The sequence below is a fragment of the Botryllus schlosseri genome, chromosome 2, assembly GCF_051294905.1.
Source record: "Botryllus schlosseri isolate E-star chromosome 2, Bs_hap1, whole genome shotgun sequence".
NCBI classification, from domain to species: Eukaryota; Metazoa; Chordata; class Ascidiacea; order Stolidobranchia; family Styelidae; genus Botryllus; species Botryllus schlosseri.
Window position 1 is genome coordinate 3,817,833 of NC_137237.1, and position 20,318 is coordinate 3,838,150.

The window sequence follows — 20,318 nt, forward strand, 5'->3', positions numbered from 1 at the left end:
CATCAAGTAAACGGTATCGATTAAATCACTGAATGTTGTGAATGTTATTATTATGTGCGATACTCCTGCTGTGTCACTTGCGAGAGTAACCAGTCATTCAGTGATTGTACGTTTCACTGATCCTCTATTGCTACATCACAAATATATTGACAACAAACGTAATGATCACAGCTTACGTTGTTAGTAGTAGTAGCAATAGATTAACCTCATAACAAAGTATCTCTGTTTCTTAGACGGCCCACGGGCCCAGTGCTTAAATTCCACGGTGATCGCCTTTACCGACCCTCTTATATGACTTAAATCCAGCGAATATAGTTTGTGCGTTTATTTTTCACGGATCGGTATAGTGTATTATGTACCATATGAATTTGTTAAACTTCTCAAGCCTTCGAGCCGATTGGCTGCTAATAACAGACTGTTGCATGTTGTTATACATAGTAACTCGAGTATTTTATTTGCAGTGCTACGCGTGCGTGAGCGATACAGTGCCTTCTTGAGGAATATTTAACTTTATATTAGTTATTTGATTCAATATAAATGGCCAATTATTCTGTCTTTTACACAGCTAGCAACATGTTATGACTTTGAATCGTCACTGATACTTCGAAAATTCAATTTGACTTGAATTATGACTTGACTCGTGACTCGTCTTGAGTTGACTTGACTTGAGTTGACTCAAGTCACCTCCAAAAAACGAGAGACTTGGCTTGACTCGAGTCACCTTCGAAAATCGATTGACTTGACTTGACTCGAGTCAAAATGTGCAATGACTCGAGATGACTCGTGACTCGAAGGTAGTGACTTGATCCCAACACCGGTCCATATATATATAGAGAGAGATGATATTCGTTCTCGCCTGGCACCATCGAGATGCCTTGACGACGGAGTTGCGATACGGCCGTGAGGTGATCCAGTCTGCGCCCCCGTTTTTTTCTCCTCCATGCTATGACCGTGATTGCTGAGCGCCTAGCAGGATAGCTGCGGATACCAATTTTTGAGTCTTCGGTATGACCCGGCCGGGGATCGAACCAACGCCACGACCTACCGCTCGTGAAGCCGGACGCATCACCATTACACTATCTCGCTCAGTAGATGCTATTTCCATTTTTTGCGAGTTATCACACTTGGAATTGCTATATACTTCCCTTGGAGTAGCCTATACCAAAGAATGTGTGGAAGGACCTTCTACATCTACATTCTTTGTCCTATAGTAGCCTATCGCAAATGAGTTAATCTGGCACATCAGAATACTAGCCCGGTGGGTCTTAACCCTTATTTTACCTAGCGAACCCTTACTTTAATCTGCAATAGGCATACCTGAGCAAACCCCAAATTTTCGATGAGTCACGAAAACAAAAATCTACCATATTAGGCATCTAATCCATTGCCATAGAATACTGGTGCACAAAATGGAACTGCGCATCAACTCCAGTATTAAAAGAACGAAGCCATTACATGACATTCACGAGGAACCAAAAAATTTATATTTGCTGCAACGCAAGTGTGACTTCCGCTGCAACAGTTGGACGAAACTGGCTCAATGAACCCCGGTTAAGGGCCACTGTACAAGCCGCTACTTTCTGAATTGCTTTCCGTTGGCAGGATGCGGCATATTCTTAAGGGGAGTGTATGTGACCACACCAAATTACACATCTGTTTTGATACACCACAATGGATTCGTGACAACACTTTATTGTGGAACAACTTTCGTCCCCCCTAAATTAAAGCATACGGTTCCAACTTCAAGCCTTCGGCCAAGCGCACGATAAGCTATCATTAAATCCTCCTAGTGCTCGTAGTGTCGACTGGACCCAGCAACCGTGAACGGCGCCAAGATTAGCGTACACCGACAGACATCTTGAATAGAAGAAACAGCGTGCTCGATCCCCAGACCAGCGCTCAAACGAATACAGACAGAACGGAAGCGGGCCATGCTTTAAGTCGCCAGCTCAGTATAACCATAACCATATTACGGAATCTGGGCTTGGTGTAAAAAACCAACACTCGTCGATACCAAAGGCCTGGCTGGGCACAATGATTCTAGATTAGATTATACGATTGTTTAGCACTGAAATTATACGCCCGTTGTCATTAATGTTAATTTATCGAAGAGAATTATAGTTTCGACGGTATTTTTCCAGGCTGTAAACTGGTCGTATCGTAGCATACTAAACGTGTAGGTAGCCGTATAAAAAGCTACACACACAGTTCAATTATATAGTTATGGCCGTGGAATTACTAAATAATCTTGAATGTGATTCATTACTGGCATGATTTTATTCGAAATTTCCGCTCTTGTGTGGCCACTGGCCATCTTGAGAGATAGTCCAAGCCTATTACTCGATTCAAAGTCTAATTATCCAGGTGCTCGATTGTGCTCAGCCCGAGTCGACACAGCGTGAATAGATTTTACCAAACAACAACAACAACAACAACAACAGAAAACAAATAGAACGCTTGTGCATAGGCGACAATCATTTATTCTTTATTAGGCGTCATGAACTGTCGTCGTCCGATGATTCATCGTCCGTCAAATCCGGCACCGGAAAGCGCAAAATAGCGGCTATCCCTGTCAACTGGGTGAGCTCTGAAACACACATAATAAAAATGCAGGGACCCATAAATTCAAAGAGGATACGACTGGCTTACACTCGTCAGCCTAGTAGAGATTTCAATACAACTATGTATAATTGTATATCGACGAAAGTGGGGCGAAAATATTTTCGGCACTTTCTTAGACACCGATTTCGGATATTGCTGTATTTAGAAACGAAACGGTCGATTGTAGGTTGGCGGCTTGGCGCGTCTTGAAAACGATGGGTTCGTAGGGTTAATCTACTGTTTTACAATGGTGTCCGTGACTTGAGGTCGGGCGCCACTGCTTTACACCGCAAACCAGATGGCGGTATGGATTCGGATTTTCAAAACGTTCGATTCGCAGATTTTGGAACGAATACGTATTTCCGAATATTTTGAGGCTGGACTAGGTCCTGGACTTTCCAATGTTATTTCTAATACTGAAAAGTGAGTGGTTCCAGTTCAAGTAGCGTATTTTGAAAAGTGAGTAGTTCTAACTCAGGATGCGTATTTTGAAGTGAGTAGTCTTAGTTCTAGTTGCGAATTTAGAAAATACAGCATAGCTGGTACAATGTGCAAGTCTGCAAGTAGCTCATCTCTGCCGAAAAATCAACAAGTACGACATCGACTAAAACTTACGCTCTCCCGTGATATGCATCGACGAAAACACCCGCACCGTCCCGCCGTTCTCGCGCACGCTGTCCACCACCGCTATCAACCTCTTGCGTTTCGCCACGTCGTGAGTGCGCAGCAAACCGTCGCATATCAGCAGCGTGTCAATGGCCTGCGACTCGCTAGCTTGGAAGACTTCTTTTTCCCTGCCGCAAACGAAGGTGTGTCACGTCATTTCTACGGGACATAGCAGCGGAGAGCTGGATAAATTAAAAATTTCAAGCATCTCCAAATTAGATTGGATTTTGAATTACTGAATTCGCAAAAGATAGAAAGCATGCGGCACTTCCAAATTACATCGGAATTGGACTTACTGGAATTCCCAAAAGCGAGAAAATTCTCAGCATTCACAAATTAGATTAGAATTAGACTTACTGAATTTGCAATATCCAGAAGAAAATTTTGTGCATTTCCAAATTACCGAAGAATTACCAATTCGCAAAAACTAGACAATTTTCAGCATTTTCAAATTACATTAGAAATAGAATTACTGAATTCACAAAAACTAGAAAATTTTCAGCATTTTCAAATTACATTAGAATTCGAATTGCTGAATTTACAAAGACTAGAAAACTTTCAGCGTTTCCAAGGAAGATTAGAATTACTGAATCAAAAAAAAATCGGCATTTTCAAAGTAGATTAGAACTAGAATTACTGAGTTCGAAAAAACAAGAAAATTTTCAACACTCCAAATTAGATTGTAATTAAGATGACTGCATTTTAAAAAAAAATCGGAAATTGAAACATAATTCGAATTTGAATGAAAGACACTCATTTTCACAACCATGAGAATAGAAAGTGTCTGTACATCGACCTCAGGCTAGTACATTGTACAGTGTACACTTCTCCTATAGCATTTACAGGAAAACCGCAAATCAGATCACAATCATGAAGAGCATAAAAACATTTCACGCATTATCTAGCCAGCCAAGTCTGCTACCATCAAACCCGACCACGCAATAATACCCGTAGTATGCTTTGTCCGGTTCCAGCTGCAGCATCTTATAGAAATGTTCCAAAACCCTGATTTCTTCCGCGGCCTTCGTGTCCGACAGCCTGGCGACCACGGCCGGATCGCTCAGCACTTCTGCAACCAGAGATCGCCGGTTTCGGAATCCGGCTCCGGAAGAAACCCGAAACTCCGACTCACCTTTCAAAGAGTGCTTGAAACCGGAGGAGGCGTGCACCAGGAGAAATTTCGGCTTGTTATCTAGCAGCAGCCTGTTGTCGATTTTGGCCGCGTAATCGAACATGTATTCGTGGAACTGGTCCTTCACGAAACCAGGGCTGGCTATCAGAACACATTTCACCACTGCAACAAGAGAGAGAGCCGCGTATTTCAGGAGTCTTGCGACTACAGGTACAAATCCTACAACAGCATGTTGGTAATATGTGTATACTGGTTGAGGTCTAGTGAGGGTCGTTGTTCTAAATTTATCGATATAGCGAGGTCGCACTGCTGACGACCGCCGTTCCGACATGCAGTTTTAAAAGTCACTGTTCGGAGCCCGAGCCCTATTTATACTTGAAGGGGATTTCATTTCTTTGAGAAAGTTTTTAAAAGCAAGTACAACTGATAGAGCATGTTTCACAGTCATAAAGGTCAATCATTACATGCTTTGACATCGAGCCCACTGCTTCAGTGCTTAATTCTACTCAAAAAATCAGTAATTTACTTGTAACTTCTTTCTTTTCATATTCAAGACAAAGTTCTATAAAAGAGAGATTAGACACAAGTCGTTTTTGCCCCTTTTAAGCCCAAAACTAGCTTTATAGTGTGTATGTATGTTTATCAATATATTGCGAAATTCGCTTTTTTTTGGCTCGTTCGGGGAAATTGCACGGCCACTAGAGGGTGCACGAACCCAACATTACGATAGAAATTATTTATTTGATATTTGGCACCACACATCGAGATCACCTTTCGAAGAGTTGTTCAAAAATGACTTACAGTGCATAGTAAATTTGACTCAATTCAAACCGGCGGAAGAGAATTTACTGGAGTGGAAAGGTTTTACGGTGGGTGGCTTTAAAATTGATGATGAATTTCCCGAAATCCAAAATTTTGTACACAAATATCTTCGCTTCTACGGGTTGGAATTGAGAAACGTTTGTTACGCGTCGTTTATTGACACACCTCAACCATTTCACGGTGTAGGCAGTTATATTTGAAACAAATTTCATCTTTTAATACATAACTGTAATAGCTTCGTTTCTACAGGTTAGAATTGGGCCAAACTTGCTGTGCAGCGTTTTTTTTTCAACCAAAACTAACCTAACAATTTTATAGAATACCCCGTAAACTTTTATAGAAAAATTACTTCTGAACAACTCTGCTACGCATGTTACGGAACGCGATGCTGTATATCGCGCAGGTCAATAGGTGACGCGACCCTATTTAACGTCACGAAGCTAATTAGCACAGCAGCGCCGACGTATTCTACACGAGATTACTACAAGAGAATTTTCTTGAGCCACGCGTTCGGTCGATACTACGGTGACACGCCAATTAGGCTCTACCAAACGAACATTTCAATTAGCGCGCCGATGCCCCTGAGGTTTGGTAGCGGTCCATAATTGAAGATGAGGCGGAATTAATATTTTGCACAACGCGGATCAGAGGATTGATGCCAATTTGAAATCAGTACATTGTGCGCTTTATAGTGAATACGATTGTTGATATACAATGTTCTCTCCAATTCTCAACTAGTTGCTGACGAGTCCGCTTGTCAAGTGTCAGCCGAAAATATTCGGGTTTATTTCAATGTGAATTGAATATTCTATCCAACTGTGTAGTGTAAGAGTTCGATGCTGCTAGGCTGGTCCCAATTTCGAATGGGCGAGTGCTTTGGTCTATTTTAAATAGGCCTATGTAAAACCGCACATGATGACATCTCATCAGTATGAATGCTGGGGAATTTCAAATACGCAACTTCCATGTTGCACAAAAGAATATAATGCTATTTCTACATCACATTCGCGGTACTTCGGTATCGTTACGACCATACTTATTCCATTGCAACGCGATACAATTCTGAGCCGGGATGTTTTCGTGTACTACGCTGTTGGTCAAGAGCTCAAGACATACACCTAGGGTTAGTTCGGATATCAATAATTTTCACTATCCGGATAACGGATATATCCGGATATTTTGGAATTTATCTAACCGGTTAACCGGATAATAACTGCTAAGTGAGACAATCGATTTCATTAGGTCTGCATGTAAAACGGATCGCAAAATCATTACACAGTGTTATTGTAGAGTACCTTCCTACGCGCGCAGTATGAGCGAATACGAGAAAAACCACGCAAATTTAATGTTCACCGCTTCTGCAATGCCCTCTTTATAAAGCACAGATGCATCAATTGTGGGATCCTTTAGCCGGGACCGGAATTTTGTAACAAATAGTCTACGTTCATTGAATGCTTTTTCAGCTTCCACAGAAGTGGGCTGAATAGGAAGCAGCGCTTCGTAGAGAGTTAAAAGGTTGGCAGGTCGTACGCCGGAAACTTCAACGGCTTTACATCCTTTTGACCATCCTTATGTTTAGGTTTGGAGTACTAGAAGGACGACTAGCTGATACTGGAATTGATACCGACATGATACCTCGCTCTAATTCACGTGATCAGGCACGCAGCCAGCCGAAAATGTAGGGGGATTGAAATAAAATCAGGGGGTTTCGATTTTTTTTCGAATTATTCATCAGGGGAAATTAATTATGCTTGCACGCACGCACATTTTTGCGAACATTAGATGTCATTCAGTTTCGCGGTGTCACTCTCAGGATTACTAATTAGAATACACTTAACGGCATATCGTCAACAAGCCATCTAGAGATAGGAGCCAATGCATGCTGGGTCCGAGATGGTTAGGCAGGCGATTATATCGTTCGTAGGCCTATTGCAGATGCGATTGTGTAGGTCAACGATAATATCGTGAGCACCAAGCCAATGAAGATGCGATTGTGCTGGCCAGCGATGGAATAGTGTGTACACTGCACATGGCCTATTGCAGATGCGATTCTTCAATCCAGTGGAACTATCGACTTGTTGTAGACGCGATAAATCAGGCCAGAGACCATAGCCGAGCGCGCGGCAATCAATGACCTAATTTAACGATCTTCTCAGCAGGAGATCGCGTCACATTACATTGTGCAATGTGTACAGACGCATCTCGCTAATTGGCAACACGCTTCTCGTTAATAGGCCGCGCCAACACTGATTACGACTTATTGAAGCTTACTAAAACGTGTAAAATGCATTAGCAACGATTCTTTATTATCCGGTTAACCGGCAGAAAAATATCCGGATATCAGATAGTGAAAATACCTGCGGTTAACCGTTTAACCGCTATCCGGATAATCCAACCCTACATACACCCCAACTCGTACTGATTTACGGTAAATATGCATCATTACTTTTATTTGCATGAAAACCAGCTTGTAATCGTTTTGTTCTTTTGACGCACCTCTCAAATCCCGGTAGCATTCGTAAAAGCCATACTTCAATATCGCAGCCAACAATATATTCACACCGCCAAATTCGTTACAAGAGCTTTGATCTGGAGCAAAAGCCGGTAAGTGCGGTCAAATAAATTAGGCGGGATGAATATATTTTCCGTCGAGATATTATATGCGCGACAGGTGACAAAGAAACGGAACACCCCGCGAAAGGCTTACCGTCAAAGTTGACGTGTCGCAGTATAGCCTGCATGACGGACTCGAAAAATCGCTCCACGCCCTGCAACACAAAATCAATCGCGGGTCGATAACGCTCGGTTGTGGTCAGCAAAGAAACACAATTGTACGCGAGTAGGTTTTGCTGACATGTGCACTGCTTTCTCAGGCGGCTGTGTTTTAGGCTACCCCCACTTCAAGTCGTTGGTAATTTTCCGTTAGTATGCCACTTGCAATTTGGAAAACGGCCACGCCCAATCACCTGCAACTTGTATGCGACCCATCGGGCGAACCCACTTTTTGCAACTACCTTGTAATGAAGCTGATTCACCCTTTTATGTGGAAAATGGCCACCTCCGATCGACTGCTGAAAGTTCGCGACGCATCTTTAGGGCCCTTCATTTTCTACTCACGCTAGCATAGAAACTCTCACTCAAGTGATTCCCAATCGCGGCTCCAAGGTAGCCTTCTTACGGTTCCGATTGACCTCTAAACATGCCACAAAATTATAATAGGCGCCAGTTTTTGGTTGTTGCTATGAATAGTTATAGTCAATTTCTGTATATGAAAGCTAAAATGTGGGATATTAGTTGTGTCTTTTGTGCAATAAGTGCTGGAATGTGTGAAGACTGAAGAGCTGTCACATAACGATATTATGTTCTATGTTGCAGTAATGAAATGCATGTTCAGTTTATTTCAATGTATAGCACTCGCCAATCTGCGTCTATCAATGCTAAAATAAACGATAAAGAATCTATAGAAGTCTATATGCGATGTGCATTCTTTTGAATTAGCTGTGCATGGAGAGATCCAGAGGTAGGCTGGCTACCTTTAAATTTCGTTACAAGTAAGCCTACTCTGCAGTTTGAAATGCGGCCCCGACATCCAACAAGGTTGGGAACCACTGCGGTCTCACTACTTAAAACAAGCCTGGAAATACTCGAAAATCGTTGACTGGCTATATTTTGGAGACTCTTGGGAGGTAAAGAACTTCAATATACAGTTGAATAGTATATTCAAACGGGAATAAACCCGAATACTTCGGCTGGCACTGGTCAGTGGTAATCGTCAGCAACTAATAAGAATTATTACCCCTCACGAGTGTCAGCCGAAAATATTCAGTTTCATTTCAATAAAACACATTCTTCAATTGCGACCGGCCATACCTTGTCGTGCTGCTGCGAACTGCCTTTCCTTTTGCGCGGTATGTGCATCTCTATCTTGGCCCGCACCAGAGTCATGCTGGCCAGTACGAGGCAAACGTGCGCGATGCCCTCTTGCATGACGACCGCGGCCACGTCGGAGTTTTGCGACGGGTCGCACGCGGTGTCTGCGGTAGCGAGAGAGCGTTTTAGCGGTCAAAATCGGCGGGAAAATCGCAGTGATTAGCATACTTGGACAATTAGATAACTCGATTTGTGTTGTATGTCGTTCTAATTAGGTACCTATTTCAATTTCTGAGTTTTAGCGGATTCATCATTTCTAATTCTAATGCCTTAATTTTTAAAAGCTCGAAGTTTTCTCGTTGTCATAGTCAGGATTGCACTGTTGAGGTACCGATTCGATCCAGCACGACGCTGTCCCAGCATTTCTTGGCCAACGTGAATTTCCTGTTCGGCTCCAAGTCCAGAGTGTGATACGCCCCCATCTGTTGTACAAATTAAATAGATGTACCGACGAGCCATGACCTAAACCTGCCCGTCCCCAGGCCAATATATATCTCGAAATTGCTAAAATAAACTCGGTTCAACTCTGCAAGACATCAGTAAGTCCGCTTAGCCTTGCAGGAATGGAGGTGTTGACTAAACGAGAGTAGTCACATTGCAACAAGGAAAAAGGATTAGCCATAGCCACCACATCACTCTTCGGTATTGATTTGCATACAATTCGCCGGGTTGGTCTCGCTGCTCGCTAGGAGCACATTGTGAATTGCAGCATTCATTGCCGCAACAAAAATTTTGCAAAATCTTGCAGAAAGAGCTGCAATAGCTCGCGGCAAATGCAAGCGGGGTAGCGGTTTCAGACGGCTTAGTTCCGCTCAGTTTTATCATGAACCACAAGATTGCGGCACGGCAATTAATCAAATACCCGCCTTGCCTAATAACAAGGATAAGAAAACTTGATTGGTGTATTCATATTGAAACGAACTCATCATCAACGAGTGAAGAATTCGAAGAGCTTCTCGGAGGTACAGAACTTCAATATACAATTGAGTTGGAAAAAGCATCGTAAATCAATGATCATATCACTAAATATGACGTCACCGGCATGAAATTCCAGCAGTCCCTCAAGCTCAATGCATTAATTTGTACTATATTGGAACACACTCTTTTTGTTGGTGCAAATTTGATTAGCGGATTATAAGGTGCATATCTGGAGCATCTTCAGACAACGCGATGGAATGGTAAAGTAGGTTTATGTTGATGTAGTATTTATGATTCGAGGCTATTTTCACTTTTACTTACGTTTTTTAAGCAAAACTACTTATTTTTACACTTAGGATTTTGTCGAAAGTAGTTTTGATCACAAATAAAGCAATTCGACTCTTCCAGAGTACCCATACTGGAGTGGAGTGGGTATGATGATAGAATACCTCTACTTCAACACAATCTTCTGTTTTTCAGGCAATATTAGGCCCAGAATACTGACTTGTTAACAGGGAGGTTCCGAGTCACAAGTCAACCTCACTTTTATAGTTTTGACTCGAGTCAAGTCGAGTCATTTTCAATTCACCACCGAGTCTTAGTCAGCGAGCAGCGGGTCGATTCCAAGTCACAGTGTTCACTGTTCAGTTTTGAGTTCAATCCGGTGACACAGTCTTAACAGTTTCTGGTCCTATTTTCCTAGTATCAGGACTGAAAGACGAAATATCAATTATGTGGTGACTTCACTATTCTTAGAAGCTACAATGAAATGTCTGTCTTGGCCGTCTCAGTCTCGAGTCATATGACTTAATTCGAGTCATGCACGATGACTTGAACACAAGTCGAGTCAATGCACAAATTGACTGTAGTAGAGTCATTTTACGCATTTGAAAATTTGACTCGAGTCAAGTCAAGTCAAGTCACAAAAAAATCGTGAGTCGAGTCATTACAACCCTGCTTTTTAATTACTCGGAAATCAGGACTCCCTCTTGTATTTGACAATTAATTTACATCAATACTTCTACTTGAGTACTTTGACAACCTGGGCCGGAATCTCACCTTGACGAACTGGTTTTCGACAATATTCCTGCCCTTGACCCGGAGCACGCATCCCTTGGAATCAAAATCCAACGTTTTCACAGTGATGGTCAAGGTCGTCCTTACGCGACTGCTGGTGCTGCTGCCCGTGTTGGACTCCGATTGAACCTGCGACAACGAAAATGTTGTTATAGACAGACAGACAGACAGACAGACACAGACAGGTTGGTTTACACTTGGCATTCTCGTGTCATGTCTGAGAGAATGGAATCTGATTCGATATGGAATGAACTTTGATTTTTGTTGCGTTTCTTTCCAAGTCGGAAGTTTGATTCAATTTCAGTAATTCTAATTCTAATCTAAATTTGGGTACACGCATTGCAGCTATAATTCTAATTCTAATGTAATTTGGAAAAGCTGAAATCTTTCTGGTTGTGCAAACTCCAGCTCACTTTATAGATATGTATATTAAAACCACACACATATATGCAGAGCAGGGGTGGTCAACCTTTTTGGTAAAAGGGCCACATTTTGTTGAGGAACGATCGCGCGGGCCACTAGCCGCACCAGGCGCGAAATTTTTTCAAAGTTTATACGTCGATATTATTGTTACTTGAGTATATTACGGGTTTGCTGTATATTGCTGGGCTCAGTTTGCAAGAACTGGACTATTTGGCGCCTGGACATATCGATATCGAAAGCTTTGGCCAACATGCGTCAATCATTTTATGCCTATGTTTCTTCGTCGACGGTCTTTCTGCGTGCGCAAACGCAAGGTCACATGTTGGACGACACTTTCTCTTGTAATCGCGATCGTAATTAGACCTAATATGGTACATTAGGCGTTCTTTAATTTTCAGGAAGGGGCAACAATATCAAAAGCAAGAAATCGAGCGACAACATATTGTGTGAAGCGTGAAAAAAATTTACTTTAGCTAAATCTATCACAGAATATTCTGCTTTATTGTAATGTACGAAGATCTACCAAAATTTGACTGGCCCATGGATCTGCCAATGCGTCGGAACTGATATTCTAGTCGTCACATCCCAAATGTTGCGGCCAGACTAATCAAATTTTTGATTGGCCGTGCAAGTTCACAATCTGGGCAATCCATTTTTGGTAACATTGCCAATTTCTAAAATTACTTCGCGGGCCACGGGTTGGCCGACCCTGATGCAGAGTAACCATATATATATCCTAAAAAAAAGTAATATTGCCTTTAGGAAATCACGTAGAATACTTGGAGAATATATTTGCAAAAATCAGCCGTGCATAATTTCAGGAACTTGACGAAAAGTATTTCTTTCGGAAATATCTCGGCAATGACTAACTTTGAAACAACGTGAAAACTGAAAGCACACAAACACGGCCAAGAATATGGGCCAAAAAATGAAAATTAGACAAAAACTTCATTTTCTATCAGTATGAAGAGTGAATCACAAAATTTGAAAAATAGACAAAAGCTACTTTGGTTCCACAGCGACGATATGTAATATAAATATATTATGTTACATAAGCGCCATGCATAGAGTGGTGCAAAGTATTTCAACCAAAGATGTTATAGTGACGTGAAAAATGGTGATCCATGAAAAAGGTTCACAGTGCAGAACCTACCAAGGTTCGTTTGTGAACGTGAACCTATAAATTTCTGTGAACCTCTAAACTTCTGAGGTTCACACACAGAACGCGATCGTGAGCCTCATGTTTACACCATCCCTGGTAAATAGTTGAGTTGACATTTACTCGTTATCACGGACTCGCTAATAGACAGCACTGATGATCTCGTTGGGCAGACAATAGAAATATACGGCGGGCATTTAAGCATTTATTGGCAAGCATATATTACATGGTATGAGATGGTAACTATATTAAAAAACTGGGCTATCATGCTTACCTTACGCACAGTTGACGACCTCAAACTGTCCCCCGCCTGTATAATATTGTACGCGTGCCACATGTCCTCCCCATCTTCAGCGATCAGAGTGACCTGACTGTACAGAAATTTCGCGGATTAATATCAGCAAAACGCAAAATCAAAGAATCGATTACAAAACAAGTCGGGCCAGAGACGGACAATTAGAAAAATGTGCAGCTTTTCCAAGTTTGATCAGAATTAGAAATACAGCTATGCAGTGGGGTTGTTGAAAAAACCGGATTCCGAGGATTCACATTCTAACCCAATTTTGGAAATATATTCAGTTCCCATTGTTTCCCTTTTCCCCATGACAAAACATATCTGCAACAGCCACATTCAACAGAAGGGCATACAGCAGTGGTTTTCAACCTCCAGATTTGCAAAATGGTTGATAACCCAATTTGTATTTCTTTAAATTAGGGAAATCACAATGTTGTTACGCTTCAAAACTTGCATCGACGGAATGGCCGTTCGAGATAAAATATCCTGCTGCGCAAACTCATTTTAATTGCCAAGATGATGAAAAACAATAAAGTTAGGGTTCTTAAACGTTTGCAAAAATCCGTTTTCTCCTGTGACAAACGTAACCCCTCATACAGAATAACTTAATAAGTTGAGCTGCTAAATAGAAATGACTAGGCTGGACGCTATATATTCATTAAAAAAAAGTGCGCCAAGACAAAAAGGTTGATAAATACCAGTGTATCGGCTATGTATCGTACAAGATTAAAAATCCTGGAAGTCACAACTGGGACGCCATCGTCACTGCACATCAAATCACATAAATTCTCACCCGGAAGAGTCTTTGGTGATGTTCCTATGAATGAGCTTCATGTCAACGTAAACTTTCGTATGTGACGATTGATCCCAACAATTGCGATTGGATAATGTAGCATATTATATAAATAAATAATTGACTAGTAATAGCTGAGGAAAACACAGGAAAACTGCATAATTCGAGGAGCATTTTCAACCAGCTTACTACACATAAACTCGTGAACTAAGCAAACAAACCGCATATCAAAATAGGTCATCTCGGCTGCGATACCAAATATCTACGGCGGCCGTACAAACCAAAAGAATAGGGAACTGTAGGCAATTGTTAGATAATAGAAAATCGAAATTGTATGGATATTACATCAATTTAGCATAATTCATCAAACATTTAGGGCTGAGCAAATTCAAATATTAGACTTTGAGTCAAGTAGAGTCAACACTAATCAAGGCGTTACAATAGTATGAATGATGTAGATAGTTTCAATTGTACCTGCTCTGTGACCAAAAACGATAAAGGAAAATGAAGAAAATTTTCTTCGTGACATTATAGATTATTACCGAACAATTTCATTGCACTCTGTGACAACGGTATGGGTTGATTACGACATCACGAATATGTCTGTTTTGCTAACATGCGTAGTTCTTTACTACATATTCCCTATGTTGCGACACTACCACTCGGGGTTACATTATTCAAAATAAGATCGAAGCTATAATTCTCGTGAACATATTTTGGTGTGTTTTAGAGCATAATTTCAATGCTTTAAAATATCATCTCTCACTGATAGAGTTCGGATTATTATGCCAAGCCCTACAAAGAAACCATCCGCCTCTCGTCTCTTGAATTCGAATTTATCGAAAAAGACAAGAATGCTGCTACAAAACGGACATTAACATTTTGATCAATTTTTACACCTCCAAAAATGTATATTTGAACGTAGCATCATAACACAGGGTATTTTTTCAAGGTGCAGAATTATTTTAAGCCACATTTTACTGTCAACACGATATCCATGAATCTTGATGCGTCATATTATCAAACACAACATCACGAAAAGTGCATGAGACCATAAGATATCATGAGAAGGTGTTGATCAATATAATAATATACAAAAATGTAAATCCCACAATGCTGACAACGGACTGGATGGAAAATAAGCTGGTATGAAACAGGCAAAGGTACCAAATTCCGGCCAGAATTAAACCTGGAAAAGGAAGAAATGGAATTGTGAATTTGAAAAATATAGAATTCAAAGCCACTGACCTAATACCGGGAGAAACAGCGACCCTATATGAAGTTCTTCCGCCATCATTTGCAACTGTTGCGAGGCACTTCCTGCCACATTTTCTTGCACATTCACAACGGGGGATAAAAAGCAGTGAACCACAGGAACTGCATCGCTATCACCATCCTGTTCAATGGAAAAGGTATGCATGAGAAGAGCATCACCTGGAATTTACGGTAGTGATTACCAAGGCGATTTTTTTTTTGGACAAAATTGTAGCGTTAGGTGAAATTGCTTACATGATCAAAACGTTTTTGCAACCTGCATTTTGTTTGTAACGCAGATGTTTGCACTGTCGCGAAACTTATCATTTGACAATTTACATCTTGTAGCCTACTTTATAGTTTATAGGCCTACTGTTTTAGACGACCCATTGTCTGCACATTGTGAATCATAAACGGTAAAATGAAACAAATGGCTGACATGGTGTTATGCTCAATGACAACGTCCCGCAATATCCTGAGGCAAGAGTGCGGGTGCGGGGGGATTGGTTCTTATATCAAGAAGCGCATGATGAAAAATTGTTATGTATGTAGACAATATTGTCAGAATGAAGAAACGCGGTGTGTCACCAACAGTGTACACACAACTTCAGCGTTGCCAGCCAGCAACTGCTGCTGTTGAAAGTTCTTTCTCCATTTTTGGCAAGCCACTTAGTAAGTATCCTTCGTTGTGCTACAACAAATTTAATTATTTCTACCATAATGCGTGATGTAACTACTGGAATTCTTCATAGGTCCAGATTTCGTTATAATGAATATTTTAATGTAAAAATATGTCAGTTTTCAAGTCAAAGTTTTTTCTAGACGAACTACTTCGCAAGGACTGACAGTTCCAGTCAGAAATGAAGATAAGTACAATTCTCTGACATTATGTGTGAAAACACCCAATTTACATACAAGAGGTCAAAATTTTGTCAAAATCAAGTTGAAGATAAAAAAATACCAAAATTCTGATTTCTTAGGTCAAAATCTTCTGTTTTTCAGGTTAAAAAACCCACCCTATTGATAAGGAATCGATACCCCAACTCCACTTTCCTAACCAACTTTGAAACAACAAACATACAACAATGCTACACAGTTACACGAGTTAAATATTGTCAGTAGTCGACATGATTCATTTTAGCGACTCTTCTTGGACAAGTTATCATGCCAGAATAAACACTGCTTTACAACAATTTGACTTGTGAATCTAGCTGCCGTAATGCACTTCAAAAACGTGGGATGTCACTCTTTAGTATCTTTTCCACTGTCTGGCTATCTGTCACAAGCAGTGGTTCTTTTTTCACGTTTTTTTCACATTTCACCTTCTTGCGCAAAAAATCTTAGCCGATGTGCGTATAGCTTCTAGATTTACCCTCCAACATGAATAATGGTGCTCTAAATGCGACAAAGAAAATGACTGGCTGCCAAAATTCTTTTCTGAATTTCACCACATCATATTCACAGCGCAGTGCCCGTTTAATATGTACCGCACCTGATTTATTACAAGATTAAGTTGCCGCAAAGTTCTAGTGCCGTCTCTCAGAACTTGACCCCGGTATATCAATCTGTACCGACTTTGAGTTTCGACTGGCAGACAGCGGCTACAACAAAAGACAATATTACAATTTTGTTGAATATTCCTACATGTATTGTGGTCTTACTTTCTGAACGATTCCAATGTTTCGTCAGGGTTTGCTTCCACAGTGGTAGATGATTCATCCATATATTTCAAACGGATTTTTATAGTGGCCGAGTCAGGTTCATCAACTTGAGACGGTGTGACTGAAGAACTTGCTTGTGTGTGTCTCTGCCTCAAAGTGTCCCCACCGGACTGTTCTTCACGAACGCTAGACGTGGATTCAGTTTCATTCCGTGAATTAAGATCCTCCGGTGTTGCTGGAAAAGCGCAAAATCAACAAATAATCCTACAATGATAATAATATGAGAGCTGGGTTATTGCAGAATTTGTTACCTTCTGTAGAATCCACATTTGACGAAGGGACTTCAGCAGTATCAGGAACGGTCGAAGGGTCTGCGTGTTGCCTCGTCCTGATATACACAAGACGATCAGACCACTCTTGGAGGCGAAGAACTTCGTTATACAATTGGAAATATATTCGTTTGAAACAAACCGCAATTTATTGGCTAACACTCGTCAGGGGTGATCGTCTGAGACTAGTTGAGAATTGGGAAGAAGATGGTATATCAACATTTCAACAATCATATCAACAGACATTAGGGCTCTTCAAAAATGACTTTTTTTCTCAAATCGTACTGGCTACTTGATAAAATTGTTAGGTTACCTAATTTAAGCCTACACACAAAATTTGGTTCAATCCCAGCCAGTAACCGCTTTGCTACAGGAGAAGGTTTCTAGTTATTATATAAAAATAAATAATAAAAAATTTGAAAATTTTCTGTTTGGCATGAAAGTGTTAGGCTGTCTATAGAAACGATGCTCACCAAATTTGGTTCAATTCCAACCAGTGGAAGCGGAATTATTGCCGTGCAAGAATTTTGATTTGAATAAAATAGTATTTACGGTGACCGATTCTTTGTTTATTTATTATAGTTGTGCTCACCGTAAATACTAATTTATTCAAATCAAAATTTTTCGACTGCAATAACTCAGCTTCCACTGGTTGGAATTGAACCAAATTTGGCGAGGATCATTTCTACAGACAGCCTAACACTTCAATGGGGTGAACAGAAAATTTTCAAAATTTTTATTATTTATTTTTATATAATAAATAGAAACTTTCTTCTCCTGTAGCAAAGTGGTTACTGGCTGGAATTGAACCAAATTTTGTGTGTAGGCTTAAATAAGGTAACCTAACAATTTTTTCAAGTAGCCAGTACGATTTGAGAAAAAAAGCCATTTTTGAAGAGCCCTAATAGACATATTAGGTGATAAGATTGTCAAGATCCAATGTTTTTTCCAATTATATATCCATTTCTGATGTTTACCATGACTGGATTCAGCTGAAAATATTTGAGCTTGTTTCAACATGGATATATCATTCAATTGTATAAAAATGTGCACTGTAAAGTGTGCAATCATACATACCTATTAGTTTCGTTGGTGGCATAATTCACATCATTGACACGCGTTGACAGCCATGATGCAACTACTATGACAATCGCGATCAAAATACCAAATGTCAGTGTAACTTCATCTCCCACACCATCGATGAAATAAGATTCAGTCATTTTCGGAATATAAATAATATGTCTACATGAACTTATCGAGATCGACCTGTTAAACTGAGAAAAAAAAGGACATTGCATTACAATTACCCTCTATAAGTTATCATTTTATTGAATTTTTTTATCAAATCAATACACCACATGATTGTGATACAATGAAAACAGAGGTGGGTGCCGAAACGACTTGGGAGTAGTCTTTTCAATTTCAATCAGACCTTGGTTGGCCTGCAGTTTTATAGAACCACTGCCTAGTCCAGTGGTTGAGAACCCCTGAGAGGGATTATCTCGAGTTAAGAGTCAGGCGCCAGTCGACTTAACAAATAGATTGGACTAACATCACATTTCATTCACGAATACCAAGCAAGTGGAAGTGGGTCATCAATTGTGAGCGTGAGCGGATGGAAATGATAGTGCCACACTGATCATATTACATTTTTGTACTTAGGCTATACAGAATCACATACCATCTCATCCCATCCGGAATCCTGTTTTCGCTTCTAAAGTCTACTGATTCGGATTTTGAGAAATCACGCGAGAGATGACCTGAAATCTACAAACATTAGCAAAACATACGGGATACTACGTTTTCTCTAGTTCGCCAACGGCAATTCGATTGGCTTCAGTGGTGTACCATGATTTCAATTATATGGTAAGCCCCGAAGAACATAGACCCTTGATTTCTGGTACGTCGGTGCACACTGGCTACAGCTACAAGGAGGTTAGTAATCTATGGCTTTGCAACTATAGATAACTATAACTAACCGCCGTAGGTGGTAGGTTAGTTATCTATATTGCAACGCGACTGAATCGGGGAATTCCCCGATCATGTTACGTTTGCGTTCTCTTTTCTCTATCGTGGCAGTTGCGTGCCAGAGGCGAGATGGATTTGGATTCAAATTCAGTTCGTTTCAATTTATTATTAACAAACTTCATTTCAATACATCACAAGACTGCGATACAATGGAAAGATAGGAAAGTGTCGAAACTACTTGGAGTAGTCTTTGAAATCAGACACCCACCTGGCCTAGACGATGTCAAAAGTATGAGGCACGCACACTGAATGGAAAAAGTAGAAGATAATATAATGGACAAGCGACAAAAAAGGGGTGGCACATGTGGGAATGCGTCATCGCTATGTCAGGTCGTGGTCTACATGGCTGAATCGCTTCCCGCCATGACCAGGAGTCAATCCACTATCTACATTTCTGAAACGATCCATTCAAGTCAAGTTAACAAGTTATGTGAAAAGATTGACTCGACTCAGTCTCCAGCTAGGACATAGCTGTATGTATATTGTATATGCACAATGTCGGCATTGATATGGATTCGAAAATAGCTACAGCAGAGAATTCCAATCATCATAACCGATCGGCAAACGATGGACGAACTTTTGATTGCGAAGTGGATGTGCTCTTCAACCATTTTCGGAATGGTTTACTCGAAACTGGTAAGATCCGTTATAATACTAATCGGAATGGACAAGGCTTCAATGTATTGGAAACACCGAATGCTATTTAGCGCTATAGATTGCCCGTCTAACATTGACCTTGCCTACCGATAGGCCTACTACGCCCTACAATGCTACTTCATTTTCATCGCTCGAACTTAAACGTTAACTTCTGTTACTGAACTCCTCTCTACCAATTCAAAGTTTTATATATTCTTATCGCTTGTAGAGTTGCTGGACGCATCGTCCCTGTCATTCTAAAATCTAAATGATTTATTCTCGCCACCTGTAGCGTTGCCCAACGCCTCAAAGGCTTACAGTGATTCATTATCGTCGCTTAAAGCTGGTGAACGCCTCCCGACTATTTGGGGTGATTTATGGAAGGTATTTTGGATCGGAGAAGGAATCAGTTGGCAATTCGACTGGCCTTTATTTGTATTTCGTTTTTCCAATCAATCTAATTGTAGCTTTTAGTCGATTTGATTGTTTGATTACTGTTTTACTTGTCTCCTTGCTTGCATTAGCATCTTTGTTTTTCTAATAACGAAATCCAATGTCTATATAATTCTTCGATTCGGATTGTTTAGTTGGATT

General features: G+C 40.6%; 2 protein-coding genes across 3 annotated transcripts; both read right to left on the reverse strand.

The window, feature by feature from the left end:
- Positions 1 to 2,367: 2,367 nt before the first annotated feature.
- On the reverse strand, positions 2,368 to 13,956 carry LOC145433048 (protein pelota-like). Of its 2 annotated transcripts, none has more exons than XM_080309950.1 (10): positions 13,817 to 13,956; positions 13,003 to 13,099; positions 11,129 to 11,275; positions 9,483 to 9,573; positions 9,092 to 9,255; positions 7,929 to 7,989; positions 4,400 to 4,561; positions 4,216 to 4,336; positions 3,217 to 3,395; positions 2,368 to 2,587 (listed from the first exon to the last, which is right to left on the reverse strand). In XM_080309950.1, exons 1-10 carry the CDS (start codon positions 13,855 to 13,857, stop codon positions 2,496 to 2,498), a joined length of 1,155 nt encoding a protein of 384 aa, XP_080166076.1. In that variant the 5' UTR covers positions 13,858 to 13,956; the 3' UTR covers positions 2,368 to 2,495. The 2 variants fall into 2 exon arrangements, with proteins under 2 accessions (XP_080166076.1, XP_080166077.1); XM_080309951.1 differs by having other exon boundaries at positions 9,092 to 9,251; positions 9,479 to 9,573.
- LOC145433049 (transmembrane and ubiquitin-like domain-containing protein 1) lies at positions 13,951 to 18,980 on the reverse strand. Its single transcript, XM_080309952.1, has 6 exons — positions 18,138 to 18,980; positions 17,043 to 17,119; positions 16,732 to 16,966; positions 16,563 to 16,671; positions 15,065 to 15,212; positions 13,951 to 15,005 (listed from the first exon to the last, which is right to left on the reverse strand). Exons 1-6 carry the CDS (start codon positions 18,356 to 18,358, stop codon positions 14,878 to 14,880), a joined length of 918 nt encoding a protein of 305 aa, XP_080166078.1. The 5' UTR covers positions 18,359 to 18,980; the 3' UTR covers positions 13,951 to 14,877.
- Positions 18,981 to 20,318: the final 1,338 nt, after the last annotated feature.

What these genes read in the sequence shown, in the direction of transcription:
- LOC145433048 (XM_080309950.1), bottom strand. Translation starts at nt 13,857, where the DNA reads ATGAAGCTCATTCATAGGAACATCACCAAAGACTCTTCCGG. An exon ending in CGTCGTGCTGGATCGAATCG is followed by an intron (nt 9,256 to 9,482) that starts GTACCTCAACAG and finishes TCGCTACCGCAG; the next exon opens with ACACCGCGTGCGACCCGTCG. An exon ending in GATGCATATCACGGGAGAGC is followed by an intron (nt 2,588 to 3,216) that starts GTAAGTTTTAGT and finishes TGTGTGTTTCAG; the next exon opens with AGCTCACCCAGTTGACAGGG.
- LOC145433049 (XM_080309952.1), bottom strand. Translation starts at nt 18,358, where the DNA reads ATGCAATGTCCTTTTTTTTCTCAGTTTAACAGGTCGATCTCGATAAGT. An exon ending in TTAATCTTGTAATAAATCAG is followed by an intron (nt 15,213 to 16,562) that starts GTGCGGTACATA and finishes TCCATTGAACAG; the next exon opens with GATGGTGATAGCGATGCAGT. An exon ending in GCTGTTTCTCCCGGTATTAG is followed by an intron (nt 15,006 to 15,064) that starts GTCAGTGGCTTT and finishes TTCCTTTTCCAG; the next exon opens with GTTTAATTCTGGCCGGAATT.